The 25426-nt window shown below is 36.7% G+C and overlaps 3 protein-coding genes and 1 long non-coding RNA gene across 6 annotated transcripts; 3 read left to right on the forward strand and 1 right to left on the reverse strand.

Annotated features, from left to right (window-relative positions):
- Window positions 1-1819: 1819 nt before the first annotated feature.
- Window positions 1820-11457, reverse strand: LOC149557306 (uncharacterized). Its single transcript, XM_089831986.1, has 2 exons — window positions 10936-11457; window positions 1820-3541 (listed from the first exon to the last, which is right to left on the reverse strand). Exon 2 carries the CDS (start codon window positions 3529-3531, stop codon window positions 2140-2142), a length of 1392 nt encoding a protein of 463 aa, XP_089688112.1. The 5' UTR covers window positions 3532-3541; window positions 10936-11457; the 3' UTR covers window positions 1820-2139.
- Window positions 11458-11827: 370 nt separating this feature from the next.
- Window positions 11828-12267, forward strand: LOC149557307 (uncharacterized). The gene is made up of 2 exons (XR_016364623.1): window positions 11828-11995; window positions 12136-12267. It is a non-coding gene; the product is annotated as an uncharacterized LOC149557307 (long non-coding RNA).
- A 141-nt stretch (window positions 12268-12408) lies between these two features.
- Window positions 12409-13054, forward strand: LOC149557308 (uncharacterized). Its single transcript, XM_089831990.1, has 2 exons — window positions 12409-12721; window positions 12817-13054. Exons 1-2 carry the CDS (start codon window positions 12582-12584, stop codon window positions 13052-13054), a joined length of 378 nt encoding a protein of 125 aa, XP_089688116.1. The 5' UTR covers window positions 12409-12581.
- A 7643-nt stretch (window positions 13055-20697) lies between these two features.
- On the forward strand, window positions 20698-23676 carry LOC149557309 (uncharacterized). 3 transcript variants are annotated; one of them, XM_089831989.1, is made up of 4 exons: window positions 20698-21075; window positions 21182-21422; window positions 21637-22314; window positions 22882-23676. In XM_089831989.1, the coding sequence occupies exons 1-3, from the start codon at window positions 20698-20700 to the stop codon at window positions 21669-21671; spliced, it is 654 nt and encodes a 217-aa protein (XP_089688115.1). In that variant the 3' UTR covers window positions 21672-22314; window positions 22882-23676. The 3 variants fall into 3 exon arrangements, with proteins under 3 accessions (XP_089688115.1, XP_089688114.1, XP_089688113.1); XM_089831987.1 differs by lacking the exon at window positions 20698-21075 and having other exon boundaries at window positions 21297-21422; XM_089831988.1 differs by lacking the exons at window positions 21637-22314; window positions 22882-23676 and having other exon boundaries at window positions 21182-21629.
- Window positions 23677-25426: the final 1750 nt, after the last annotated feature.

Consider the following 25426-nt stretch of genomic DNA (forward strand, 5'->3'; position numbering starts at 1 on the left):
AAATAATTGATATAACTTAGTTTCTCATTTTTTTATAAATATAGAGAAAAAAATTAATTCAAAGCTTATAATAATAAAAGTAAAACAAGTGCCACATAGTGGCTAAGTACTTGCCTATAGTTATGTAGCTACCTATAATTTTAATTTTATATGTATATTTATTTATAATTTATAAAAAGTACATGTTACTATAAAGTTTAATATAATAGAAGAGGTGAATAGATATGATAATACTTTTATAATATGTAAATTTTAATATAGAGTCCTTGACAATATAATGTAATCGCTTAATATAGTTTCTTTTTGTATATATTATTTTATTACAATTTTTACACAACAAGATAAAATTATTGATTATAGTATTATAATGTATTGTTCCAATAATTATGATGAGGGTACTCCCCTTAATACCATAAACTCATAAAAAAAATTAAAAAGAAACAACAACAAATGCGATAAAAAAAATATGGACTTCTTATTTGTGATGCAAATGCATATTACAGAATTCACAAGTACAATATGCTAACTCACATGAGCACCTTCATTATAATAATCTACAAGACAAGCTGTGAACTATCACCCAAAGCTATCATAGACAATGTTTAGGCTTTTCTTAAATAGGCAATTTTATGTCACCTGGGAAGGTTCTAAATGCTCAAACTTAATACCTAGGGCCGACAAACCGTAACAATACATATAGAGTCAACTAAATACATTTTTGACAAATTATTTTAAAAATTTCCAAAGGCCATAACTCTCGAACCGTTGCTCCGATTGGCTTTTATAACCACTTAATGGAAACGTCAGCTCTTGATTTATAGGCTAAAAATCATACAAGCACCCTTCCGTCAAGTTTTTAGACCTCATCCGAGCACTCTAAGGCCTCCAACGATGAGCCTTAAGATTTTTCTACAAATTTTTCACTGAAAATCTGCAATAACTTCTCTAATACTTAAGCTGAAGCAATGAGATTTTTATGGTAGCCTTATAATTCCAAAATGAACTTTCATATAGAAAATGAGAACGTTTCGAGCTTGTATGAGAAACTTACTAAAAATAAGAAGTTCACATAAATAGTAACTACACTGTCTATTAGTCCTTATTAAAATAGAAAAGACTGAAAAGAAATATATTTTTGGGTGATGCAAAATCACTCATACACCCAGGATGCTCTTGCATCAAATTATCTATATAAAAACTATTGTAAAAATCTATGTGCAAAAATCTAGAGTGTAAATATAGAAATTTAATGTATTTTGCAATAAATAGATAATAGAAAGACAATAAGGCCCTATAATATGGATGAAGAAATATACTAAAAATTAGGAATAGAGGAACTAATTTAAATATTTAATTAAAAAAATATTTTACAAATTCACAAATCCATATATAAGAGTCCATATCATTCATCCAATCAAAATCTCAAAAAATAATATATACATATTTTAGAGTTAAAAAATTGGCATGTAGTTTTAAAAAAACATAATACTTATATAAAAACATTAAATAAAATGAATTTTAATTGGTAAAAGTTCATTTAATAACTAGTTAACATGAATAATCCAAAAAGTATCAAAATAATAAAACAATACAGAATAATAATAAATCTTAACTTGAACCTCTCACCCATCAAAAAAGAAAATAAAAATATATCTTATTTTCTTTGCTACAAAATATCAAATGTAAATTCAAAATTATATATAATTATATATAAGAATTCCTAATAAAAACATAGTTCTCATGCTATAAACGAATATACAGAACAAGAAAATGGAACATGTTGAAGGGTTGGCCTTCAACAATCAAGGAACAAGAAACATTATATGAATCAATTTTTGTTTTCTCCAGATGTTTAAACAGGAAATTGGAGTCAATAGATATGGAAGTTCCATTTCACGTCACAAAGAAAATTCTAAAATCTCCATGTTGAAAATAAAAAATTGAAATCCGCTAAATCTAGCTACTCTTGAACTTCTTGGCAGATTCAAACCAGAGGAAGAACAAGAAAATTTCAAAGCTTAGGGACACCATTGAACCAGCGTTCTTAAATCTATTGACAACCAAAATCCCACAACTTCAACTCCATTGCTAATATTAAACCTTAAACTGGAGTTTGGATGAACACACTTGATGGTCCATTTATTTGAATGCTTTGTATTTACAGTTTAAAATTTTTGTAATTTCTCCGCACAAAATCCTCCAGTGCTGATGAAAGCGACCATTAGTATCTGGATGGTATGCACGTATAGCTTTTCGAAGAGCCGCTTTAAGATGATCAGGTGTATCAATGTTTCCCATCGGATCCCTATTCCTTTGGTCTGGATGCTTGTGCTCCTTATATATAAACTTCAAGAATGACTCAGAGCTCTTCTCCCCTTCCTTTTTAATTACATTAATTGTTTCTTCAACCCTTGTTGCACTTTCATTTTCCTCTTGTTCGATTTTATGTTGGTGCACTTTGGACAATGAGTACTTATACCACTCAGAGTCTTCTATACGTGGACACATGATTTCTTCTGCAATTTTGGTGCTCTCCAAGTGATAAGGATATGCAAGTTTTTCTGATTTTAAAACAGATGAATATACTTCACCAATTCGGCTGAGGGCAATAGCATCATTCTCAGGGTCTTTCTCTTTGATGAGTGAAACAGCATGCCTATACCAATCAATGGCATCCCACATTACTTCCCTGCTCACTGCTTCATCATCAAACAAAGCTCTCTCAAGTAGAGCATCTCCTTGACAACGGGCTTGTATAGATTCAAATATATATTCATGCAGCAAAACTTTCTCTTTTAGATCCTGAAATTCTTTTATCAAATCATCATCATCTGTGGAATACACAATACTCTCTGCCTTATTTAATGGCAGATAACACTCCTTGATTGCATTCAAACAACGTTTGTAATCGATTTCTAGAACATCTCTCTCTTCTCCTCCGTCTTCGTTGATAATGTATTTGAAACCCTCATTAACGATGAATGTAACATGGTTCATATAAAAAATACTCGCTAACTGTTTTTTCACTTGGGAGCTGTGTGCACTATCCATATGTGCACATAGATTTATTAGTATGGGCTGAAAGCATACACTGTAAGTGTCAAGTTGTTCCTCAACCCAAGCAAAGAAATTGTTCACTATAGTTTCTTGAACCTGTGCCAGCCATGCTTCTGGTTTGGCACCAGACTCACCTAGTTCTAGAGCTAGTATATAAAATTCAAGCGACTTTGGTATTCGCTCTTTGGCAGCCCGAATTGCTTGCAAAGCTCCGTTGCTTTCTTGGGACTCTTGTATGTATATCTTCCATTCTGATTTTCCCCAGAACCAATTTACTGCTGCTAGATTTTTATAACTGGAAGCTCTTTCGCTCTTATCTTGGCCAGCAGCCATCAGAGCTTCTTCATATAGCTTATGAGCTTTGCCCAGTTTTAGCCTCAGCATAAAAGGTGCATAATGGACATCACGAACTTGAGCAAATATTTCATTTCCTTTCTTTCGTAAGGCTTCGCTCCTCCTTGTCTCAGAACTCATCGTTGCAACTCTGGTTCACAAAAACAATTTTAAGTCTAAAGTAAGATCGAATAGATTCATTAACCAAAGATTGTTTTGTAGATGTTAGAATTATAATTATTTGAAGCTGGATAGGAGCAATTGCACAGACAAAATTTTAATTAAATGTTTTATTTTTTATGAGCAAGAGACTGAAGTCATTGATTAAAATAGTGAAAAATACAATCCAATCCGAAAGACACTGAGAGAACGGAGTTGAATGCAGAAACAAAATTTTAACATGATCTTCCTAGAAAAATCAGTCATAACAGTCACATTCTTTTCTTAATGAATTGTGACTAGTCTAAGTTTAATTGCGTGTGAATTTTCCCCAACGTAAATAATCATCTGTTTTGTTTTGTGACGGAAGAGTAGAAATTAAATTTCAAAACAAAACAATATTTAATACTCAGCTTGATCTTACTAGTTTGCAAGGATTTATGATATCTCTGTTGTCTGTTAAATCTGACCATTTTATTTAAATTATGTATACTGCTTAATTTGTATGGATTGAATTAAATGATATATATCTTTAGACTGTGGCAAACTATTTCTTATAATAATCTTAAATGTTAGAACTACAATTTCTCTCCACTTTTCATGATTTTTATGAATGATTAGAATAACATAATAACTGCAGTCTTGCAGACTTAAAATACTATTTCTAAAATTATAGTTTTATATGAATACAGTTTCAGAACTTTTATGTATTGTATGTGTAAATCAATGTCTCTTCATAATCGAAGAGTTTTTATAAATTACCCTGTGCAATCTATGTAAATTGGATTAGTTAAGCATTAATAAGAATTCCTGTTAGAATGTTTATGTTTACGCTTATTCTATTTCTTTGCTTGTTTTAAAATTTACAATTGGTATTAGAGCTAAGTTGAGTCTAGAAAAGAGATGGAAGACAGTGAAGTTAATTCTATCATTAACGAATTTTTTGAAAAATGAAACTCAGTAGAGAGTGAGGTTGTGCATGTAAAGAGAATAAGTATCCACCATGGAGCTCATTATCTGAGCTTAATATAATTCTGGCACATACGAATTATGGTGATGCCAAACATAAGCAAGTTATCATGAAAGAATTACAGAAGAGAGAAATGATGAACAAGACTGGCCGAAACATTTAGTGTTGGCCTTTTATGATATGGCTCCTCTTATTCCTAGCTTCAGACTAGAAGATTCGAAAAAAATTGCATTCAAAGTGTACAAGATGTTGGAGTTGGAAAACTTCACATAGGTCGTTCTAGAACAAAAGTTTGGAACAAACAAGATTGTTTTTAAAGAAGATAAAAGGATGAGGAAGAAGTTCGATGTAAAAGTAGATAAAGAACCAGATGAAAGGGTAGGAGATGTGTCTGATAGAAGACAGAGGACAGAGTTGAAAGAAATGGCCAATATATTGACCAAGAATGTCAGGAGGCCAAAGTAACTCCTCTGTTTTGGCATAAGGCTGAGGCTATTGGGCTTCCAGCAAGTTCTTATGGTACTCTTGTTAATTATTGTTAGTTGGACAGCTGTTATTTCTGACCCAGAAATAGCAGTAGTATTTATGGGTAGCTTGGACAGCTGTTCGTCCTTATCTATGAATAGCAGTTGTATTTATGGGTGGTTTGGACAGCTGTTTGTCCACTTGCCAAGAATTAGTAAATGGTTATTATTTACTAATTTTAGAGATTCTCTTTTGGACACTTTGCAACCAATTCTATTATTGGCTGTCGAGTTGTCTTAATCTCAACCGTTGGTTTGATTTAATCTCGGTCGTTGGTTTACCAACGAGAGTAGTATAAAAGGGGGTCTAGGGGGCATTTGGAGAACAAGGGAAGAGGTTTTGGAAAAACGTTTTCAATGTTAACAAACAGTCTTGCAGTGTTAGCAAGGGCGCAGTGTTAGCGTGGAGATAGCAGTGGGGAATATCAGCGGGAGAAATTAGAAGGTTGACGGAGTTCTGCCAGTGAGAGGCAAGGAATTTTTGTATCTCTTGATTTGCTGAAGTTTAATATAATTCCTCATCTGTAGAACTGGTTTTCCCTTAGGGGTTTTTTTAGAGACAATTTGTCCGAAAATATTGTGTTCATTGTGTTGCGCATTTCTTTTCGTATTTTATAAGTGAAGTTGCAGTTGTGTTATTTTTCGATATTAGCTAAGAATTTATTTTTAGCAGTTTAATAATCGTTTGTGATAGGAGATTAATAATCAGTGACTGCAATAGTTGATTTTTCACATGGTATCAGAGCATTGTTAAGGGTAGAAGAGTTTTGCCCTAGGAAAGAAATTTTGATCTCTTTACATTTATTATTGCTTTAAACCCTTGAGATGGCTTCAGCTGGTTTGAGAGATCAGGATAGATTGGATGGTGCCTCAAATTTTGGTGTCTGGAAGGTTAGAATTTCTTAATTGTTGGAAGAGAATGGTATCAAGGATTATGCTACCAGTGGTTACCTATACCAACGGATGCAACACAACTTGCAGCATATAGGAAGGACGATGCCAAAGTGAGGAGGATTATCCTTGATGGTGTCAAGGATCATATTGTTCCACATATCTTGGAGCTAGATACAGCAAAGAAGATGTGGGACGCCATTCTAAATCTGTACCAGAATGCTACCACCAACAGGAAGTTGATTCTTAGAGAGAAGCTAAAGAATACCCGAATGAATCAGAGAGAAGACGTCACAAGTTACCTCACCAGGCTCAGACTTGTCAAGGATGAGTTAGCAGCTGTTGGAGATAGCCCTAGTGATGATGAGCTAGTGAGAATAGCCCTAAATGGGTTTACTAAACAATGGAGTGTCTTTGTTCAAGTTGTCAGTCGACGAGATACTTTACCGAGTTGGGATCGACTATGGACTGATACTCGGGAGGAGTTTAGACTAAGTCTTGTCAATGGGGCCAACAAGAGTCAGAAAAATGAGGTGGAACAAGAGAACGTTGCCCAAGCGGGTAAAGGGAAAGCAAAGAAGGGATCTAGCAAAGGATCAAATTCACAAAGTGAAAAGAAGAAGAAGGACCTTTCTAAGGTCAAGTGCTTTGGATGTCACGAGTTTGGCCACTATGCCAATGATTGCCCAGAGAGGAAGAAGGGTAAGAAGCAGGTGGCAGCTTCAGCAAGTGCAGAAGAACTCTCCAGTAGAATGGAAGATGAGTTTTCACTCATAGCTTGTATGGTTAGCTCAACCTCACAGTGTGTTTGGTATATAGATAGTGGGGCGTCATTTCATATGACAGGAGTTAGAGAGTACTTCTCCAGTTACAAGGAGGAGGACACCAACATCCAGATTTCTACGGGAAACTTGTCCAAACTCAACCCTATTGGGAAAGGGACTGTTCAGTTTCAGAGGGAGAATGGAAAGATAATTCCACTTCATGATGTGTTATATGTGCCAGGCTTAGGTATGAATTTGATTTCTGTATCTGTTCTTCAGAATAGGGTGTATAATGTACTCTTTAGAGGGACACATGTGTTGATTAAGCACAAGGATTGGAAATCACCCATAACTATTAGAGTTAGGAGTGGTCGCCTTTATAGATTGCAGTTTGATACTCCTAAAGCACTTATGAGCAACAGTAATCCTAGAGATCTTGGAGAGCTATGGCATAGGAGGATGGGCCATATTCATCATGGAGCACTTAGATTGCTTCGTGAGACCGTGACAGGTGTTCCAGAGGTGAGCACAGAGCATGACAATGTATGTAAGGGATGTGTGTTGGGGAAGTTTGCGAAAGCATCTTTTCCAAGGAGTGACACCAGAACTAAGGGTGTTCTTGATCTAGTACATTCAGATGTTTGTGGACCAATGTCGATGAAATCTCTTAGAGGATATGAGTACTATGTTACTTTTATTGATGATTTCTCTAGAAAGACCTGGATATACTTCTTGAAGACTAAGGATGAGGTTTTCAGTCGATTCCAAGAGTTCAAGGCTCTTGTGGAGAACTCGACAGGAAAGAAGATAAAGGTTCTTTGGTCAGACAATGGAGGCGAGTACAAAGGAAATGTCTTCCAGGAGTTCTGCACCAAAGAAGGAATCAAGAGAGAATGGAATGTTCCTTACAATCCACAGCAGAATGGAGTTGCTGAGAGGAAGAACCGTTCTATATCGGAGGCAGCAAGAGCTATGCTACATGACCAGGACATGCCCCGTTACTTATGGGCAGAGGCGTGTAATACAGCAGTCTACATTCAGAATAGAGTTCCACACAAGGTGCTAGGGAAGATGACACCAGAGGAGGCTTTCACAAGGAAGAAGCCAGATGTTAGTCACTTCAGGATATTCGGGAGTTTGGCATATTGTCATATTCCTGAAGATACACATACAAAGTTAGATCAGACTGCAGAGAGGGGGTACTTTGTTGGGTACAGTGAGACCTCAAAGGCATATAGGATTTTCATTCCGAGGACTAAAAGAATTATTGTCAAACAGGATGTCAAGTTCATGGAGGACAAGGCATTCAGGAGATCTAGAGATTTGCCAGCAGATGATCAGAGTGAGCAGCCAACAGAAGCTCCAAGACCAAGTCAAGGGCAACAAAGCTCAAGTACAGTTACCAGTACGAGTGTAGACTCAATTAGTGAAGATTCACAGAGTATGGAGCAACAGGTGCAACAAGAAATGCATGTAGAAGACTTAGAGGTTGACATTTTGTCCTCTACAGTTGGCAGCAGGAACCATCTAGTTCCAGATACACAAAGGGATACTCAGGAGTTTGTGGGAGCTCCTAGGAAGAGTACTAGACAGCGAAGACAACCAGCCAAGTTCAATGACTATGTGGCATTAGTTAGTCAGTTGGTAGATAGTGAGCCTTCTAGCTATCAAGAAGTTGTAGAACATCAGGTATGGCGAGATGCTATGGTTGAGGAATATTCTTCAATAATGCAGAATGATGTGTGGGAGGTAGTACCTAGACCAACAGATAGGGTTGTAGTTGGATCACGCTGGATCTATAAGATAAAGCACGGTGCAGATGGTAGCATCAAGAAATACAAGGCTAGGTTCATGGCAAAGGGGTTCTCTCAGAAGGAGGGAATAAACTATGAGGAGACATTTGCTCCAGTTGCCAGGTATACTTCTATACGAGCTGTAATCTCACTTGCAGCATGGATGGGATGGCAAATCCATCAAATGGATGTCAAAACAGCATTTCTCAATGGTGAGTTGAAGGAGGAGATATACATAGAACAACCAGAAGGCTTTGTAGCGCACAGCAAAGAGACCCACGTGTGCAAATTGAAGAAAGCATTATACAGACTCAAGCAGGCTCCTAGAGCGTGGTATGAGCGCATTGATACATACTTGCAGAAAATGGGCTTTATGAAGAGTGAAGCAGATGCTAACCTCTACTACTTGATGGTTAGGGGTGAGATTCTCATTCTTGTTCTTTATGTGGATGATCTATTTCTTACAGGTTCACTAGGGCTCATAGTGGATTGCAAGAGGAACCTTGCAGAAGAGTTCGAGATGAACGATTTAGGACTTATGCACTACTTTCTAGGCACGGAAGTGTGGCAGACAGATGGGGAGATTTTCCTTGGTCAAGGGAAATATTGCATTGAAATCTTGAAGAAATTTGGGATGGAGGATTGCAAAGCCATGTCTACACCCATGATCACAAATTGGAGGAAGGTAGATACATCTAAGGAGAAAGATATCGATCCCACTTTATATAGACAGTTGATTGGTTCGCTTATGTATTTGGTTAACACTAGGCCAGATATAGCATTTGCAGTAAACTCCCTTAGTCAGTTCATGGTTGAACCAAAGAGAATGCATTGGATAGCGGCTAAGCATGTGCTACGTTACTTGTGTGGTACAGTCGAGTATGGAATCAGATATGTTTGAGGTGAAGGTATCAGGTTGATAGGCTATACTGACGCAGATTGGGCAGGAAGTACAACAGACAAAAGGAGCACTTCAGGGTGTTGTTTCAGCTTGGGATCAGGAGTTGTATCTTGGTTCAGCAGGAAGCAGAAGTCTGTGGCTCTAAGTTCAGCAGAAGCAGAATACATAGCAGCTAGCATGGCGACATGTGAAGCTATATGGCTTCAAAAGTTGTTAGTAGCCTTGTTTGGTCAGAAGGTTGAGACTACTGTGATACATTGTGACAATCAGAGTTGCATCAAGTTGTCTGAGAATCCAGTGTTTCATGATAGGTCTAAACATATAGATATCAGATATCACTTCATCAGAGATTGTGTACAAAGGGGAGTTGTTCGACTACAATACATACCTACAGATGAGCAGGTAGCAGACATTCTGACGAAGGCTTTGGGAAAGGCCAAATTTATCTTCTTTAGAGATAAAATGGGTGTCATGCAGAACAGCTTCCTCGCTAAGAAGGAGTGTTAATTATTGTTAGTTGGACAGCTGTTATTTCTGACCCGGAAATAGCAGTAGTATTTATGGGTAGCTTGGACAGCTGTTCGTCCTTATCTATGAATAGCAGTTGTATTTATGGGTGGTTTGGACAGCTGTTTGTCCACTTGCCAAGAATTAGTAAATGGTTATTATTTACTAATTTTAGAGATTCCCTTTTGGACACTTTACAACCAATTCTATTATTGGCTGTCGAGTTGTCTTAATCTCAGCCATTGGTTTGATTTAATCTCGATCATTGGTTTACCAACGAGAGTAGTATAAAAGGGGGTCTAGGGGGCATTTGGAGAACAAAGGAAGAGGTTTTGGAAAAACGTTTGCAGTGTTAGCAAACAGTCTTGCAGTGTTAGCAAAGGCGCAGTGTTAGCGTGGAGATAGCAGTGGGGAATATCAGCGGGAGAAATTAGGAGGTTGTCAGAGTTCTGCCAGTAAGAGGCAAGGAATTTTTGTATCTCTTGATTTGCTGAAGTTTAATATAATTCCTCATCTGTAGAACTGGTTTTCCCTTAGGGGTTTTTCCAAGGATAATTTGTCCGAAAATATTGTGTTCATTGTGTTGTGCATTTCTTTCCGTATTTTATAAGTGAAGTTGCAGTTGTGTTATTTTTCGATATTAGCTAGGAATTTATTTTCAGCAGTTTAATAATCGTTTATGATAGAAGATTAATAATTAGTGACTGCAATAGTTGATTTTTCACAACTCTCACTACAGACGAGATGGATTCCCAATCTGAAATTGATGTACCCATAAGACAACTATAGAGATCGCAGTTGATTTATATAAAATATACCAATATCTATGATTTTCTAACCATGGTAGGATGTTTGGGATGGCTAATCAAATCAAATACACGGTCCATCACTAAATTTAATCCGTAGTGAAATCTTTGGGAGAAAAAAGAGCCAAGGCTGTTCAGTACTAGTTACCTAGACCAACTGAGTAATTGATTTCTGAGAACCCACTAAAGAGTTTCTTACAGGCTGGATTTTTAAAAGAAGACATAAATACCTGGTGTACGATCCTCTTCTGAGTCGATCTCCCTGGCCTTAGCTCCTCAAAGATGATGTCTCGTGAAACAGTTTTAGCATTCAACTTTCAGAACACCATCGAGTTATAAATATGTAATTCTAGGTTTAGAATGATTTCTCTTTAAAATGAAATGCTTTCTCTCTGTCACCAAGTTAGTAGGTGTTAGGAAAGGGCTGGAAATTTCTTCCACCTGCAAAGACTTTTACATTGATATAATTTCTACGTAAAAACAAATCGAGTTAGGTTTTGATTTCTAGATTGTGTGCGTAAGTGATCTGTCATCAGCAACCATTATCAATATAAAACAGAAAACTATTGCAACTTGCAAATTGAAAACACAGTCAACCCATTGCGCTTGCCAATTCAGAGATTTTTTTTTTTTAAATCCTACGCGGAGAGAAAAAGTCAATGAATATATATTTTTTTTAAATGTTAATGTTCAAGATGCACACAATTGCTTGAAGTTTACTTAATTCCAACGAAATTTCTCTTGAGCTGCCGTACAATCTTTTAAATCGTAATACATTTTATTTTCGGGTGAGCTAGAATAATTGTCTGGTCCAACTTAATTTAATTTGAGCTGACATACAATGGTTTTGGTCCGTTTGTTTATTTTATTTCTGGGCGAACTGGACCATTATAGAGATACCACTTTTCAAATTAACTAGCGAAAAATCGTGGACATTACAAACTAAGTCAAACCATGGCGCTTGCCAATTGATCCATTTTCCAAACGAATCTAACGTTGGCAGAGAAAAGTTCAACGATTGACAATTCCTAACTCAATTTAGTATAATACAATTGCTTGAAGTCTATAAAGACTTGGACCCCTTTGATCTTTCTCTCATTCTCAATTATATTTTTTTTAACAATGGGCAACGCTTGCTGCTCTGCGTCCGCTTCTTCTTGTTTGGTAGATCAAAACGAGAAGCCTTCTGCTAATCCGGTGATTAATGATAATGTTAACGAGGAAATGATTCAGTTGAATGAACTGATCTTCTTCATTGATGAGCTCTTGAGAAACATCGTCAATCACAACGTAAATCAAGGCTCTTTATTTGGTCTACCTGTTAATTTGTTTGATATATCATGCGTACAAGAGTTTTATTTAACTACTAGTCTGTTCAGCTAGATTTATTTTTTTCATCAATGAATAATTAGATCCTACTTGTGTTACAGGGGAGTGAGATCACGTTTGGAAGAGATATTGTTGTCTCTGCTGCCGTCAATAAGTTTATCGAGGATGGTAGCCGATTGACTGACAAGATAATTGCTGACATGAACGAAAATAGTGATAATGTGTTGAATTAATAAAATTAAGTTTGAAAAAATTAGTCAGTTTTGATTATTTAATCTAAAAATTAAATCTTAATAAATAATGTTTACATAGTCAGAATTTATGAGAATAAAATAATACCATTCTTCAACTTGTAAATTTACTCGTGGCTTTGCAGGACTTCAAGAACACACTGGCTCGTGAAGCACGCAAAGTGGTAATTGATGTACTGAAAGACGCGAGTAAAATTCACTTGGCAGGGGTGGGGTTTTCTTTGGTGGGACATGTTCTCAAACGAATCGATAAAATATCTACCAACAGGACACAATGTTTAAAGCTGTTACACTACATGTTTGCTCTGGCTAAACGTGTAATGCAACTAGGTGAACAATTAGGACAGGAAGAGCAGAAATTAAATGACGTCCTAAAGTTTATCGTGGAAGGGGAAATTATGTGTATCTCACAAATGAAGTCCAGCAAGCTTTCGAGGTAAAATATATATTGCAGAAATTATAGCTAGCATCTAAGATAGTTGGAATTGTTGAATGGCGTAGCTAATGGATGGGATATAACTTCGCTTGTAGATTCTTTTCTCCCACCGTCGATGCAGATGAATTGCAGAGCTTTGAATCTAAACTGGGGCATACGTATCCAGATCTCATATTGGCATCTCTTGTGGCTCTTTTGGAAGCGAGGCCCACGTATCTCCCTCCTTCACAAGGCACCTATCCGGATGCAGGTACTTTACATATCCATATTGATGTAATAGAAACCATAGAAGAAAACATAAAAGAAAATTCCATTAAACAACAAGAGCAGTAATCAATAGTAGAGAAAGGACTAATTCATCCTTCCAATCCCAAGATTGCACAATGTTGGGCTCTAGATCAGGAGGTTCAACCATCAACATTGAACATTCTCATCCTCGTTCTCTTTTTCTTCCCTCTATAAAGAAATGGGAAGTGAAAACTTGGAAAGCCCTTTAGAAGATGCTCGATCTATAAGGCCATCCAAAACCACCTCTCGTAGATGGCCAAACAAGGGGTTGTGTGCTTACGAATGGGCCACATAGAGGGCAATCCACGAGGAAGCTGACGGCCAACTGATCTATGGAATGAGTGTCGGCAATATGGTGAATGTGGATCCTGAAAATTTGTGAATGGGAGTCTCCGAATGATGGCAAGAAGAATTATCTCCACACCAGCAACCACAGGATGGACAACGACAACCAAAGACCGACGCATATGAGGGTACATGGGAAACTGCATATGAGGGTACATGGGCAACCATAATATGGGACTGACAACCATTAATGGTTATGCAAGATGAAGCATCAACAAAAAAAAATATTTGGACAAAATGAACCAAAAAAAAAAGGTCCATAACCAAGACCTTTAAGCATTGCAAGTATATATTGTTATTCTATTATGCCATAAGCTTTAGAAGAATTATTTTTAGGGAAATGATATTTTGATTGGACTTGCAGGCTCATTCCAATCCTTTCCATACAACAACAATAATATCCAAAATGAATATGGGATGATATCCATTTTCAAAGGTAGAACGACTAGGAAATGAGCAGTCCATGTTCTGTGTGGCATCCAAGTGACCCACTGGGTCAAAAGGCGAGAATGTATTTGGCTGCCAATGTGTTAATACTATAATCTTTCCCAATTCAGTTTTCTCCTTTTCCATATATTGTGTGGAATTCATAATTCATGCATGTCCAGTCACCATGGTGGGAATAAAATCCCAAACATTGCGGTTAAGGGATGATTTAGAGAATTTCTTAAATGGCACATGATCTATTTCCAATGTTTTCTCCATTCTGTACTGACACAGGAGTGTGGGTTCGCTGAGCCAAGTCCTTATCACTCTGTTACCTATGCGCTAATCAAGTGGAATTCACTAGGGAATGGTTCCGTTCATGCTAATGTGTAGAGCCAATTGTGGTTCCTAATTCATCCACAGGTCCACTATTGTTGATATATGTGGGCGGTTGAAATAAAGGTGCCCTGCATTCATCCTCTGTCATGCATGTTGGGGAGCGGCATTTGAACAGAGTGTTTGAAGGGGCAGCCACGACAGAGAGTGGGGAACCCCTGGCAGACATAGATCAGTTTCTTCCTCAATGACGAATTATGTTTGTGCATTGGAGTCATTACTTCTATTGGTAGTGTTATGATCACTTGAAGATGCAGAGGTGAAAGAGGATGGAGATGAATTTGGAATTCGAGCTAAATTAAAGGTGGGTAAAGAAGACATGGGCTGAGGATTTGTAGTGATATTGCCTTGTGGGGATGGGAGGAAAGTCATCGTCATTATTGATGACATCTGCTAGGGGAATGTATTCTTTAACATATGTCTCTTCCTTCAAATTTGAAAATATTGTCCCATTAAAAATAATATCTCTACTTCAAATAATGTTTTTATCAATTGAGCTCCAAAGCCTAAAGCTAAAGTGATCTTCTCAATATCTAAGAAATACACACTATGTAATTTGAGATTCGTCTTGTTCCTCTTCTATTGAGGAACATGAACAAAGGCTTGACAACTAAAAAATCAAAGGTGTGAATATCAAATTATTTTACCCAGTCATTCCTCTTTCAGAATTCTGAAATCCAAGTGAGATAAAGGATTCTGATTGATTCAATACATTGTTGTAAGACATGCTTGAGTTCAAAATTCTTTGCCTAAGCTAGCATTACAAAGAATAGATTGAGTTGTCTCAAGAATGGTTCTATTGAGCCTTTCTGCCACCCCATTTTCTTGTAGGTCGAAGGAGCCAATTTTCGCCCTTTCAATGCCATTATCTGTGTAAAACTATCAAATTTCAATGAAAAATATTCACCTCCATTATTTGTCTTCAAGCATTTAAGTTTATGACTGCTTTGGTTTTCATCAAGGACTTTGAAAACTTTGAATTTTGAAAATACTCAGCTTTTCTAGACATCATATAAATCCAAACATTCCTAGTACAATCATCATAGAAAGTAACAAAATAGCTTGCGGCTGCAAAAAAGGATACCTCAGTAGGAGCAAAGAAGTGCACTATTTCCAATGGGGTGTTCTTCTTATTATGTCCATCTATTAAGAAGTTGACCCATCTTCATTTTCCATAGAGACAATGTTTGCAAAACTCCAAATTTGTTGATTGAGACCTAGTAGTTAATCTTGTTTGAGTATAACCTCAAGTCTCTTCTTACTCATGTGGACTAGCCTTTAATGCCAACGTGCCACATCACCACTCACAACAGTCACAGAAGCTCCTATTGCAATAGGATTTTCAAAAAGATACAAACTACCAAGCTTATTATCATTGGAAATAACCATGGAGCTTTTTGTTACCTTCCAAGAATCCAGAAGGAAAAAGGTATGGCAACCTCATGTGAAAACTTGACTGATAGAAATCAGATTTCTTTTCAATTTGGGAACATGCTGAACATCTTTCAACACCCATTAGCCTCCTTCTAGATGCAAGCTAACATCACCATTTCCGACTATCTCACATTCCTTGCCATCTCCTAGAAACACTTTCTCAAATTGCCCTTCTTGGTAGTTTGTAAAATATTTTGTACAAAAGATCTAGAATGAAAAGAAGTTCCATAATCTAACACCCATGAATCTAAAGAGGTGTTCAATGTTGTAATGACTAAGACACCATCATCCTTTTCATAGGTCGTATTGGCTTCGTTGTTCTGCACTTATTATTTTTGTTCTTTTCTAAGACAAACAATTCCTCTTGGAATGTCCAGTCTTTCCACAAAACTAGCACTCTTCTTGACTTTGATCTCTTGACAAATTTAGAAAACTCTGGTTATGATTGCTTCCTCTATCATGAGCTCTTCCCCTACTTTTGGTGCTGACCATAGTTAGAGCATCACCAGCTGAAGTCTCTTGATGCTTTCTCCTCATGTCTTCACTCAAAAGAGTTCCTGCAACAAGTTGTCAAATTTTAGTTTAGTTGTGACAGCTACCATGGTAATTACTGTCATCACAACTCCTTTGCAGTTGTTCGATAACAAACACAACAATAGGATGGTCTTAATCTCATAATCCAAATTGAGACACACCGATGTTAATCAAGTAACTAAAGTGTTAAGTTCATTAAGGTGATTTCAAATAATTCCACTTTCTCTTATTTTTAGATTGTATAATCATTTCATAACAGAGACTTTATTAAATGTTGAAGCCATTTCATACATGGAAGACAATTTCTCCCATAAATCTTTAGGAGTCTTTTCAGTTGAGGCATTGAACAAAAATTATTAGACAAAGAGAGATTGATTGTTGCTTCTATCTTCTTGTCCATCTTTACCTAGTCTTCATCTGACATTGTTGTCGACTTCTTTGCTTTGCCTTCTAATACAAGCAAGCAGATCTTGCTTAATCAGTAGAGATTCCATCTGCACCTTGCACAAACCAATTATTTTCCATCAAATTTCTCTATTTTTTATTATTCCATCTTTAGAAAATTCAGTCGTCGAATCTCCAACCAGCAACTCTAACACTATGATACCAATTATACACATAGGAGAATGAAAATAAAAGAGAGAAACACTGAAGTAATTCACAAGAGAATAAGGCACCAATATTTATTGTGGTTCACCGTAATTGTATACATCCACATTGAACTTTTACTATCATACAATAATGATATATATAAAGACATTCCATTACACATAAGTTGATTTTAGCCTTCAATTCAACACTTATAAGATATTTGTCCGTTCACTAATTAATTACTTCCATTTCTCAGTTCTCGTCTGAACAACCTATTATACACCGATTGAAATGAAATTGAATATACACAATTTCACAGATTGATTTTTTTTTCCTTCTTTTCATGTTTTTGGCATTCTAGTTGCTCACAGATATATATTTGGCTCAGATTCAAGTTTGTCACCAATATAAATTTTGTTTTCTTTGATTTTACAGTTGGCATAGACAAGATGCGAGATAAGGTCATGGAGCTTCTAGATCTGAATGATAAATCAAGGAAAGCTGTTGTTGTTTATGGAGTGGGGGGAATAGGTAAGACAACCCTTGCTACTGTAGTGTACAACAGAATTCTCCTCCCTGGCTACAGATTCTACAGATTACATATGGACCAAAACTGCAGCCTGCATGACCTTAAACTTCTTCAGCAGCAGCTTCTACGAGACTTGTATTCGAAAAATATCGAATTGAGGGATTATGTGGAGGGCCAAGAAAAACTGTTTGAGATTTTCAGGTCAACAATAAATCAGCCAGTCTTTGTGTTTGTAGATAATGCTCTTAATGCAAGTGACTTAAGAAAGCTTTTACCAGGGGATCTCTCCTGCCTTCCGACCCAGAGCAGATTGCTTATAACTACCAGGAAACTTGATGAGACTAACTTCATTTCGCACTCAGCTATTCAGCGTTGTGAATATTGTTAATCTAAGAGATAAACTGAGAATACACAAAACAGAACAAGAGACAAGATATATCGTGGTTCACCACAACTATGGCTACGTCCACACTGAGAGCAGAGCAAATATATTATTCAGTCATTGCAGCTTACAGCTTACATACACAAGGCTTTTCCCTTATATTCATACATTAGTTCTTCAGGAGAAGACGAAGAGACAAATAAGAAGAATGTGAAATGAACAGTCATGACAGTTGGACTTCACATCCGACAATCTCCCACTTGAAGTTCAACTCATGCTACAACCTCGTATTTGAATATCCTCCCACTTAAACTATGCTTTCCCTTACCAAATCCCATGGTAAGCAATTGCCAAAAGACAATCTTCATAGCCGGAATAGCAACCACAGTTAATCGCTAATCACATCCAACTATCCATACAACATCAGTAGATTTATAGCCACATAACCAGCCCATACAATAACTCACCAAATATACCATCTTCCAACAAAACACACCAAGATGTTCTTGATGTGCAAAAAAAACTAGAAGACCATTATAAGGATATTTAAATTGCATGAGCAATGTCAACTATAAGCTGACTCAATCTACCAATCAGCACATAAAAGGCATTGCATTAACTTGAGATTATCTGCGAACTGCAACCAACCTACTGCAAAAATGACATCTTCCAAGTCCTCATGAAAAGACCACGTATTGTTGTTAAAAAACAATGAAGTACAACAATAGATGACCTCAAAAAACTCTTGGAAGGAACACTAACACAAATCATAACTCATCCTTCTACCAACACCATCAAGTACCTAGCTGTGTCAAGTATGATCTCCTTTACCTCCCCATATGAGAGCATTTACAACACTCAAACACCATGAATGAAAGCTCCTATAAACAAGAAGATCAAACTCCAAACATTCCAAAATTAGGAACAATATCAACCATCTCCTAAATGCACGAGGAGATAAATCTGCCGAATAGACCAAGCATGGGGAGTGAGAATGCTCTTCCAAGATACGCCAAGTCTCAACGACTCTTCTCCAAGAACAATCTCCACTAGGTCTATAATGAACTTGGGCCCATCCACAGGTGTAGGCTATTCGGAATTCATGCTGAAACCTCCAAAGAGAAACTGTCTCAACAAATGTTCTCTAAACCAAGAGAACTGTAGCCTCACCCAAGCCTCTTAGTTTTCAAGAGCACCTCCATGGTCAATCCGCCAAAGTACCCGATACCAAGAGCACTAACCAAGATCAATTATCAAAACTCCTACTACACGTCTACATAACCTGGGAACAAAACATGACAACTTGATCTCCACAAATTAGAACCTCATGCTCTAAAGAGCATAACCTGCCATGAGAACCTGTATCATGCCAACGCTCTAATCTAGAATCAAGAGCTCACCATGACAATACATCTCCAATCACATAGAGGAAAACATCTCATGACAACAATTTATTTTTAATTTTTACAAACTCCCACTGCACAATGACAGTGAACTTTCCATGGTATCAAAAAATAATAAAAATGATACTAAATATGAGACTGAAGCTGCAATTTCTCCATAATTTGGACAAGCATAATGAAAACTGACATCTCCCAATAAAATTTTGAGAAGTCTCCCTTAATTGTCTCCTTATACAGGCTAAAAAGATTTACTGGTTGAAAAAACATTTTTTATTTTACCTTGTCTTCTCTGTGGTTCCAGCAGACTAAAATTATAATACAGCAATCACAATTAAGTAGAAACATTTTATGAACTACGCAAACCCATCTCTATCACACAAGAAATCAAGTAAATTATTTATGGAGACAACACATTGGAATAAATCCAACTCATTCAAAAGCTATAACAGTAAGCGTTACATCTTCATATCAACAACCTTCTTTACTGCCTTCACACAACCATGGTCTGCCCTCTTTACCTTCTTGTCGAAGAGATAATACCAGGCCAGAAGAACAAGCCCCAACCACAGACAATTCTACACCGCTTTCCTCAACCCATACTCAAAATAAAGGACCCTCTTCCTCAGCAGAAAGTTCCTCTCCACGAAGAAGACAACAATATGAATGACCCAGCCAGAAACAAGCCTCCCACAAAACAAAACAAGCACCAGGAGGCACCATTTCCACAGATGTAGATCCCGCACAGTCCTCCTCTACAGATAATCAACCGTCAAACTGCAAACAAAGGCACCCACAATTACAAAAAAGCTAAGCCACTGAAAGAGCCCCAGGAAACCCCATTTAGCCCTCTTATACTCATCTGGAAGATCACGATCCTTGAAGGGATCATCCTCCTCCTCTTCGGTCAGCTTCTTCAACATCCCCGAATTCTTCCCGATTATGCCCGACTTGAGCTGCCCAGATTTCAACTGACCGGAACGGCATCTGCTAGCAAAGGACATCTTGAAAGCAGATTCCCCTACATGGTTCTGAAACTGCAGTGGATCCCTTCCTTCACGGAATTCGAAACTCTGGCTCTCCTCAGCCGAAACCCCCCTTTTGGGAGGAAGCCCTAGCTTCTCACTCTCCCCTATGAAATCGTAGCTTGAACCCCTCCATGATCCCAGAATTTCAACCCTAAATTCTGAACAGCAATACCTTGTTCTGATAGACTGCTATGCTCTCTATGATCTTACATGCTCTGATAACAATTGTTAATCTAAGAGATAAACTGAGAATACACAAAACAGAACAAGAGACAGGATATATCATGGTTCACCACAACTGTGGCTACGTCCACACTGAGAGCAGAGCAAATATATTATTCAGTCATTGCAGCTTACAGCTTACATACACAGGGCTTTGCCCTTATATTTATACATTAGTTCTTCAAGAGAAGACGAAGAGACAAATAAGAAGAATGTGAAATGAACAGTCATGACAGTTGGACTTCACATCCAACAAATATAGGGTAGATATTTTGTCAAGCCCAGATGCCAAAAAACTTCTGTGTAAGAAAGCTTTAGGGGTTGCAAATGCAATATTAGAGAAACACTCATCTATTGACAAGCTGGAGAAATGTTGTGGTGGTATTCCACTTGTATTAGAAATGGTCGGGTCTAGTTTACTAACAGATGGTAGTAACGTGTCATATTGGCTCAACTTCCTCACTGAGACATTGCAGAATGGAGAAGGGGAATTGAGTGAGAGGGTAGTCAATTGTGTTTATGAGAGTTTGCACGAGCCTTCTTACAAAGAAGCCTTTCTTGACATTGCTCATTTCTTTCAGAATTGGAAAACGCAGGAGGTTGGTTACATTATTGGAGAGCTACAACTAAAAGCTTTGCAAGATGCTGCACTTGTTAAGAGCTCCGAGGAAGGTAAATTGACCATGCACGATATTATTGGAGCACGGGTGAGATGGCTATCCAAATCCCTGAGAATTACATCTGTCCAGTCACTAAAAGAAGTTTTCCAAGATAAACAGGTATTTGTGTTTTATGAGCCATTTTTATTGGGATTGCTTGCTTTCTTCTCATAACAAGTTGAATGTGCATTCCTTGTTTTGTGTGTCACTGCAAATGTTTATGCAGAGGCTTCGACATGTCAAAGGTATATATCTTTCAGATAACGAGGAGAAAATCCAAATTGCAGCAGGGGATCTGGACCTCATGAGTGAGTCTTTAAGAGTTCTCAGCTTGGGAAAAAGTTGGATAGTGGAAGGACAATGCAAGGCAAGTTTTAAAGAATTAAGGCTTCTCCAGCTCTTCAACAAGGATGATTCATTTTTACCAATAGATGGCAGCAAGTATAAACGATTGGCCTTTTTCCATGGTAACTTATCAGATGAAGATAATGATTTTGAGGCAAATAGATGGGAATTCATTTTTCATTTCTGAAGGGTCTCAAGCTTTTTGTTTCCATGCAAAATTATAACACATAAGCACAATGTGCAGGGAAATTTAATAATGCTCAAAGTTTATTGTTTCCACGAATTGTTCTACTTATACTTTTTTGGGCTAATCTTAAATGGTCACCATATTTGCAGTTGCCACCATCTGTGCGTCTAATGAAGCTGAATAGCTCATTTAAACTCCCCAGAAGCTTCACCAACTTATCTTTATTAGAGAAGTTAAAGCTTTTAGAGTGTTCGACCTTCAGCCATCTACCCACTCAATTTAGCCAACTTCAATCTTTTCGCTATCTCACAATAAACGGGTGTAAAAATCTCATGAAGTTGCCTGAAAGCTTTGGCAATCTAGCTAACTTGGAGGAGCTGAAAATCTACTGGTGTGACATGGAAAATCTTCCAAACAACTTTGGCAAGCTTAACTGCCTACGTCACCTTAAGCTGAGAGGATGTTCAAAGCTTGCTTCTTTGCCAAAAAGCTTTGGGAACTTGTCTAATTTAGAAAACCTAGATATAGGCTTGTGCTCAAGTTTGGTAAGCCTACCTCAATCGTTTGGAAAGCTGAAGAGACTTAACTATCTCTCATTAGACAAATGTCAAAATCTCAAGAGGCTTTGTGATAATTTTGAATGTCTGCAGTCGCTGGCTGCAATAGATGTTTTCGAGTGCTCAAAAATAGTAGGAGAGGCAATGGACAGCTTTGTTGTGTTGAAGAGCCTTATGTTTCTGAATATACGAAGGTCTCCCAAGTTGAAACATCGATGGTATCAAATAAAGGAGCAGCATTCTTTGGTGGTCTACTCCGGCAACAAGCTGGTAAGCTCTGTGTGAATATAATTCTAATTAGTTAATTCGTTCTTTTATCAAAATTTTAATGGTAGATTTGTTAGGATATTCTTGTTAGTTGGGGTGATTTTTATTACTTAAATAGAAGATTAAACTATTTCTAATAGTTTTAGTATGTCTGTTAGAAAATATAATTTAAAAATCATCTGTGAGCTATGAGTAGTAGTTTCCAGAATATGCTAAGCCTTTTATAATTAGAAGCACTATGTAAGCATCAGATTTTCAGATCATTGTAAATCATAAGTGAAAGAAGAAGGCTGTAACATTCTAAGTAAATCTATATATTTGCATATCATTTTTTATCTATTTTGTTATTTACAAACACTCCATTCACATTCTAAAAGATTGTCTTTTTCTTAAAACTATATAAGCTTTGTTCCAAAGAATTTTACCGAATTCATCACTACTACTATAATCTTAACACCATCATTGTTTTGGAATTCTTTCTATAGTTTAATAGGACGCTCTGTTTGTCATCTCTTGAAACCATAGGCATATAAAGTGTGTAGTTAATATTTGTGCTACGCTGCAATGCAGGGCTCTGAATTGAATGGAATGATATCGACAACATTGCTTCATGGGCAGAGAAGATTAGCGCATGTGGATGAGGCGGGGAGGCTGATGGAGGGCGCCACTTCATCCTCTTTTCCATCCACTGGTGCGAAAGTTGCATTCTTGTTGACAGTGAGCAATCCTCCTTGCCCTGTAATGATGCGGCTTTACAGGTATTCAGGAAAGAAAGTGAAAAACTCATAGGCCAAAACTTCAAGATCATCTACCTGTACGTGGGAGCGGTGGAGCAAACCTCCAAGGTTTATTGCCGGGCACAGTTGCTTTGATTGCTCCTGACAAGAAAACGAGGCAATTGTTTGGGTACTGTGCATATGCTGCGTTTGGAGAAGAGCGACCAGTGCTTTTGGAGGAGTGCCATTCGTTCATCGCGGGCACAAGCATGCGGATAAACGAGGAGGGCCGAAAGTGTGTGGAAAGGCTACGCCTGATACACCCCAACGGTGCGGATCAACATTGTTTGGGTGCTCTCACAGACTACACAGGGGGAGGAAGTTTCCAGACCGCACTTCTTTCTACCCTTACTCTTTGCCATATGCTCAACTCGTCTCCTCGAAACACTTCTGGAAACATTTGAATTTCGCAAGTAAAGTTTCTTTTGATGCCTAAGATTCCATTCGAATGGATAATTGGGTTTAGGTACTTGAAAAAAATAAAACATGGTGAGACCTCGCATATTTAGGTATATTTTATATGTCCCTCTCCAATTGCATTGGATTTATTTAATAAATGATCAGTTTGAAGTTTGTTTGTTTTTTGAAATCTAGTTTTGTATATTTCTTTTAAACATAATAATTTGTACATGATTTTATATAAAAGTTGGTAAGTTAGTCAACAATTAACTTGATCTAATTTTCAAATATTTATAGAGTTCAAATTGGCTTATAGGTTGAACATTTGCTATCTTTAGTTAAGGTGGGCCACATAGAGATGAACTTGAATCGAATAAGTGGTCTCAAAATTCATCTTTGATTCTCAAATTCAAATTTAGATCCAAGCCCAACACAATTATTGACTTTAATAGAAAATATGTGATGTACACAATAGAGTTTGTAGAAAGTGATAAAGTAAAAGTCATTTTATCCATCTAAAATCCTTTATTGACTATTTTTATGACTATGTGACAAACATAATGGCATACCATTGCATCACTAGCTAGCATAAATATCATGATGAGATAATAAGCATACTACACGACTTAGCATGTTTTAGGATCATTATTCAAACTATTAGTTCAAGTGTAGAGGTTTGACGATAGAAAAGATACTCATACACAAATCTCATAGATCTTTTCATGAACACCATTTATTTTTAAACACATCTAATGCAAAGTTGATTAAATTTTAGGCGATTAGAAGAATGAACTCCTTTTTTGTTATTAAATGGTCAATTTTTTTGCCATGTAATTCAACTTATGCACACTCTATGGATGACCTAGTTCATAGTTAATTATTAGATTATCATTCTTCATTGTTTAAAATTTTGTTATTGTTGCCCAATTCTTAATAGCTATTTTTTTTAATGTGAGTTTTAATTTTTCCATCATAAACATGACTTATTTTGTTTTTAATTTCTATTTAATAATTTTTTTAAAAATTATAATAGTATTTTTAAGTTTTTAAAATGTCCCCCTTGTTTATACCTTTGAAATGAGCCTGCCCTTGTGGAAAAGTGTGAAAACCCTATAAAACTATGCTATATTGCTCAATATGTTTAAATCTCTAACTAAAAAGGTTTTCAACAATCAAAATTTGAGCACACATAACCAAATATGTCTTCAGTACTTACAAATTGAGCATACAAAACCAAATTAGTTATTACTATTCAAAAATCAAGCACACATAACTTGCAATTTCACAATGCTCAAATAGTAAGCATTGCTAACCTTTTTTCTTTAAAATTTTCAAGAAAGTCAAAATCAAAACCTTCATGTCCGAAAAGGTCAAAATCATAACTCGTTTAAGTTTTAGGTGCCCCAAAAATGAGAAGCCATAAATAAAATGGCGATGAGTGCTCAAAAAGTAAGCACACATAACTTAAGGTTTATAAATGCTCAAAAAGTGGATTTATTTCTAAGTTTATTGATTACGAATGCTCAAATCCTAGGTGATTTTGGTGTTGATGGACCTTCAAAGATGAGAACTCAACCAAGAAACCAATCTCACACCTAGGAAGAAGGCTCCTCCACTAGTGATCTTTGTATCATCAAGATTACCTACCTAATGTGCATCAGTATATAAGAATAGAAGGTAAAATATTTATATCTATCATACAATAACCCAAAATCTAAAGCTCCCTTAAGATATCTACAAATTCTCTTTATAATTACTAAGTGTGTTTCCTTATAATGGCATCTTAAATTGGAAGCACCTCAATTTGGTGGCATGGTTTAGCACCCATTTATGTGAGGTTGTCATTCATTTGCATTTCTTCCCCTTCTCCTTTCTTTTAGGTAGAATTGGTGTAAGACCTAATAAATCCTCTTTAAAGCTCCTATTTTCATGGTGTAAAG

Source organism: Cupressus sempervirens, chromosome 5 (assembly GCF_028749045.1).
Source record: "Cupressus sempervirens isolate cs-2001-9-10 chromosome 5, ASM2874904v1, whole genome shotgun sequence".
Lineage (NCBI taxonomy): Eukaryota > Viridiplantae > Streptophyta > Pinopsida > Cupressales > Cupressaceae > Cupressus > Cupressus sempervirens.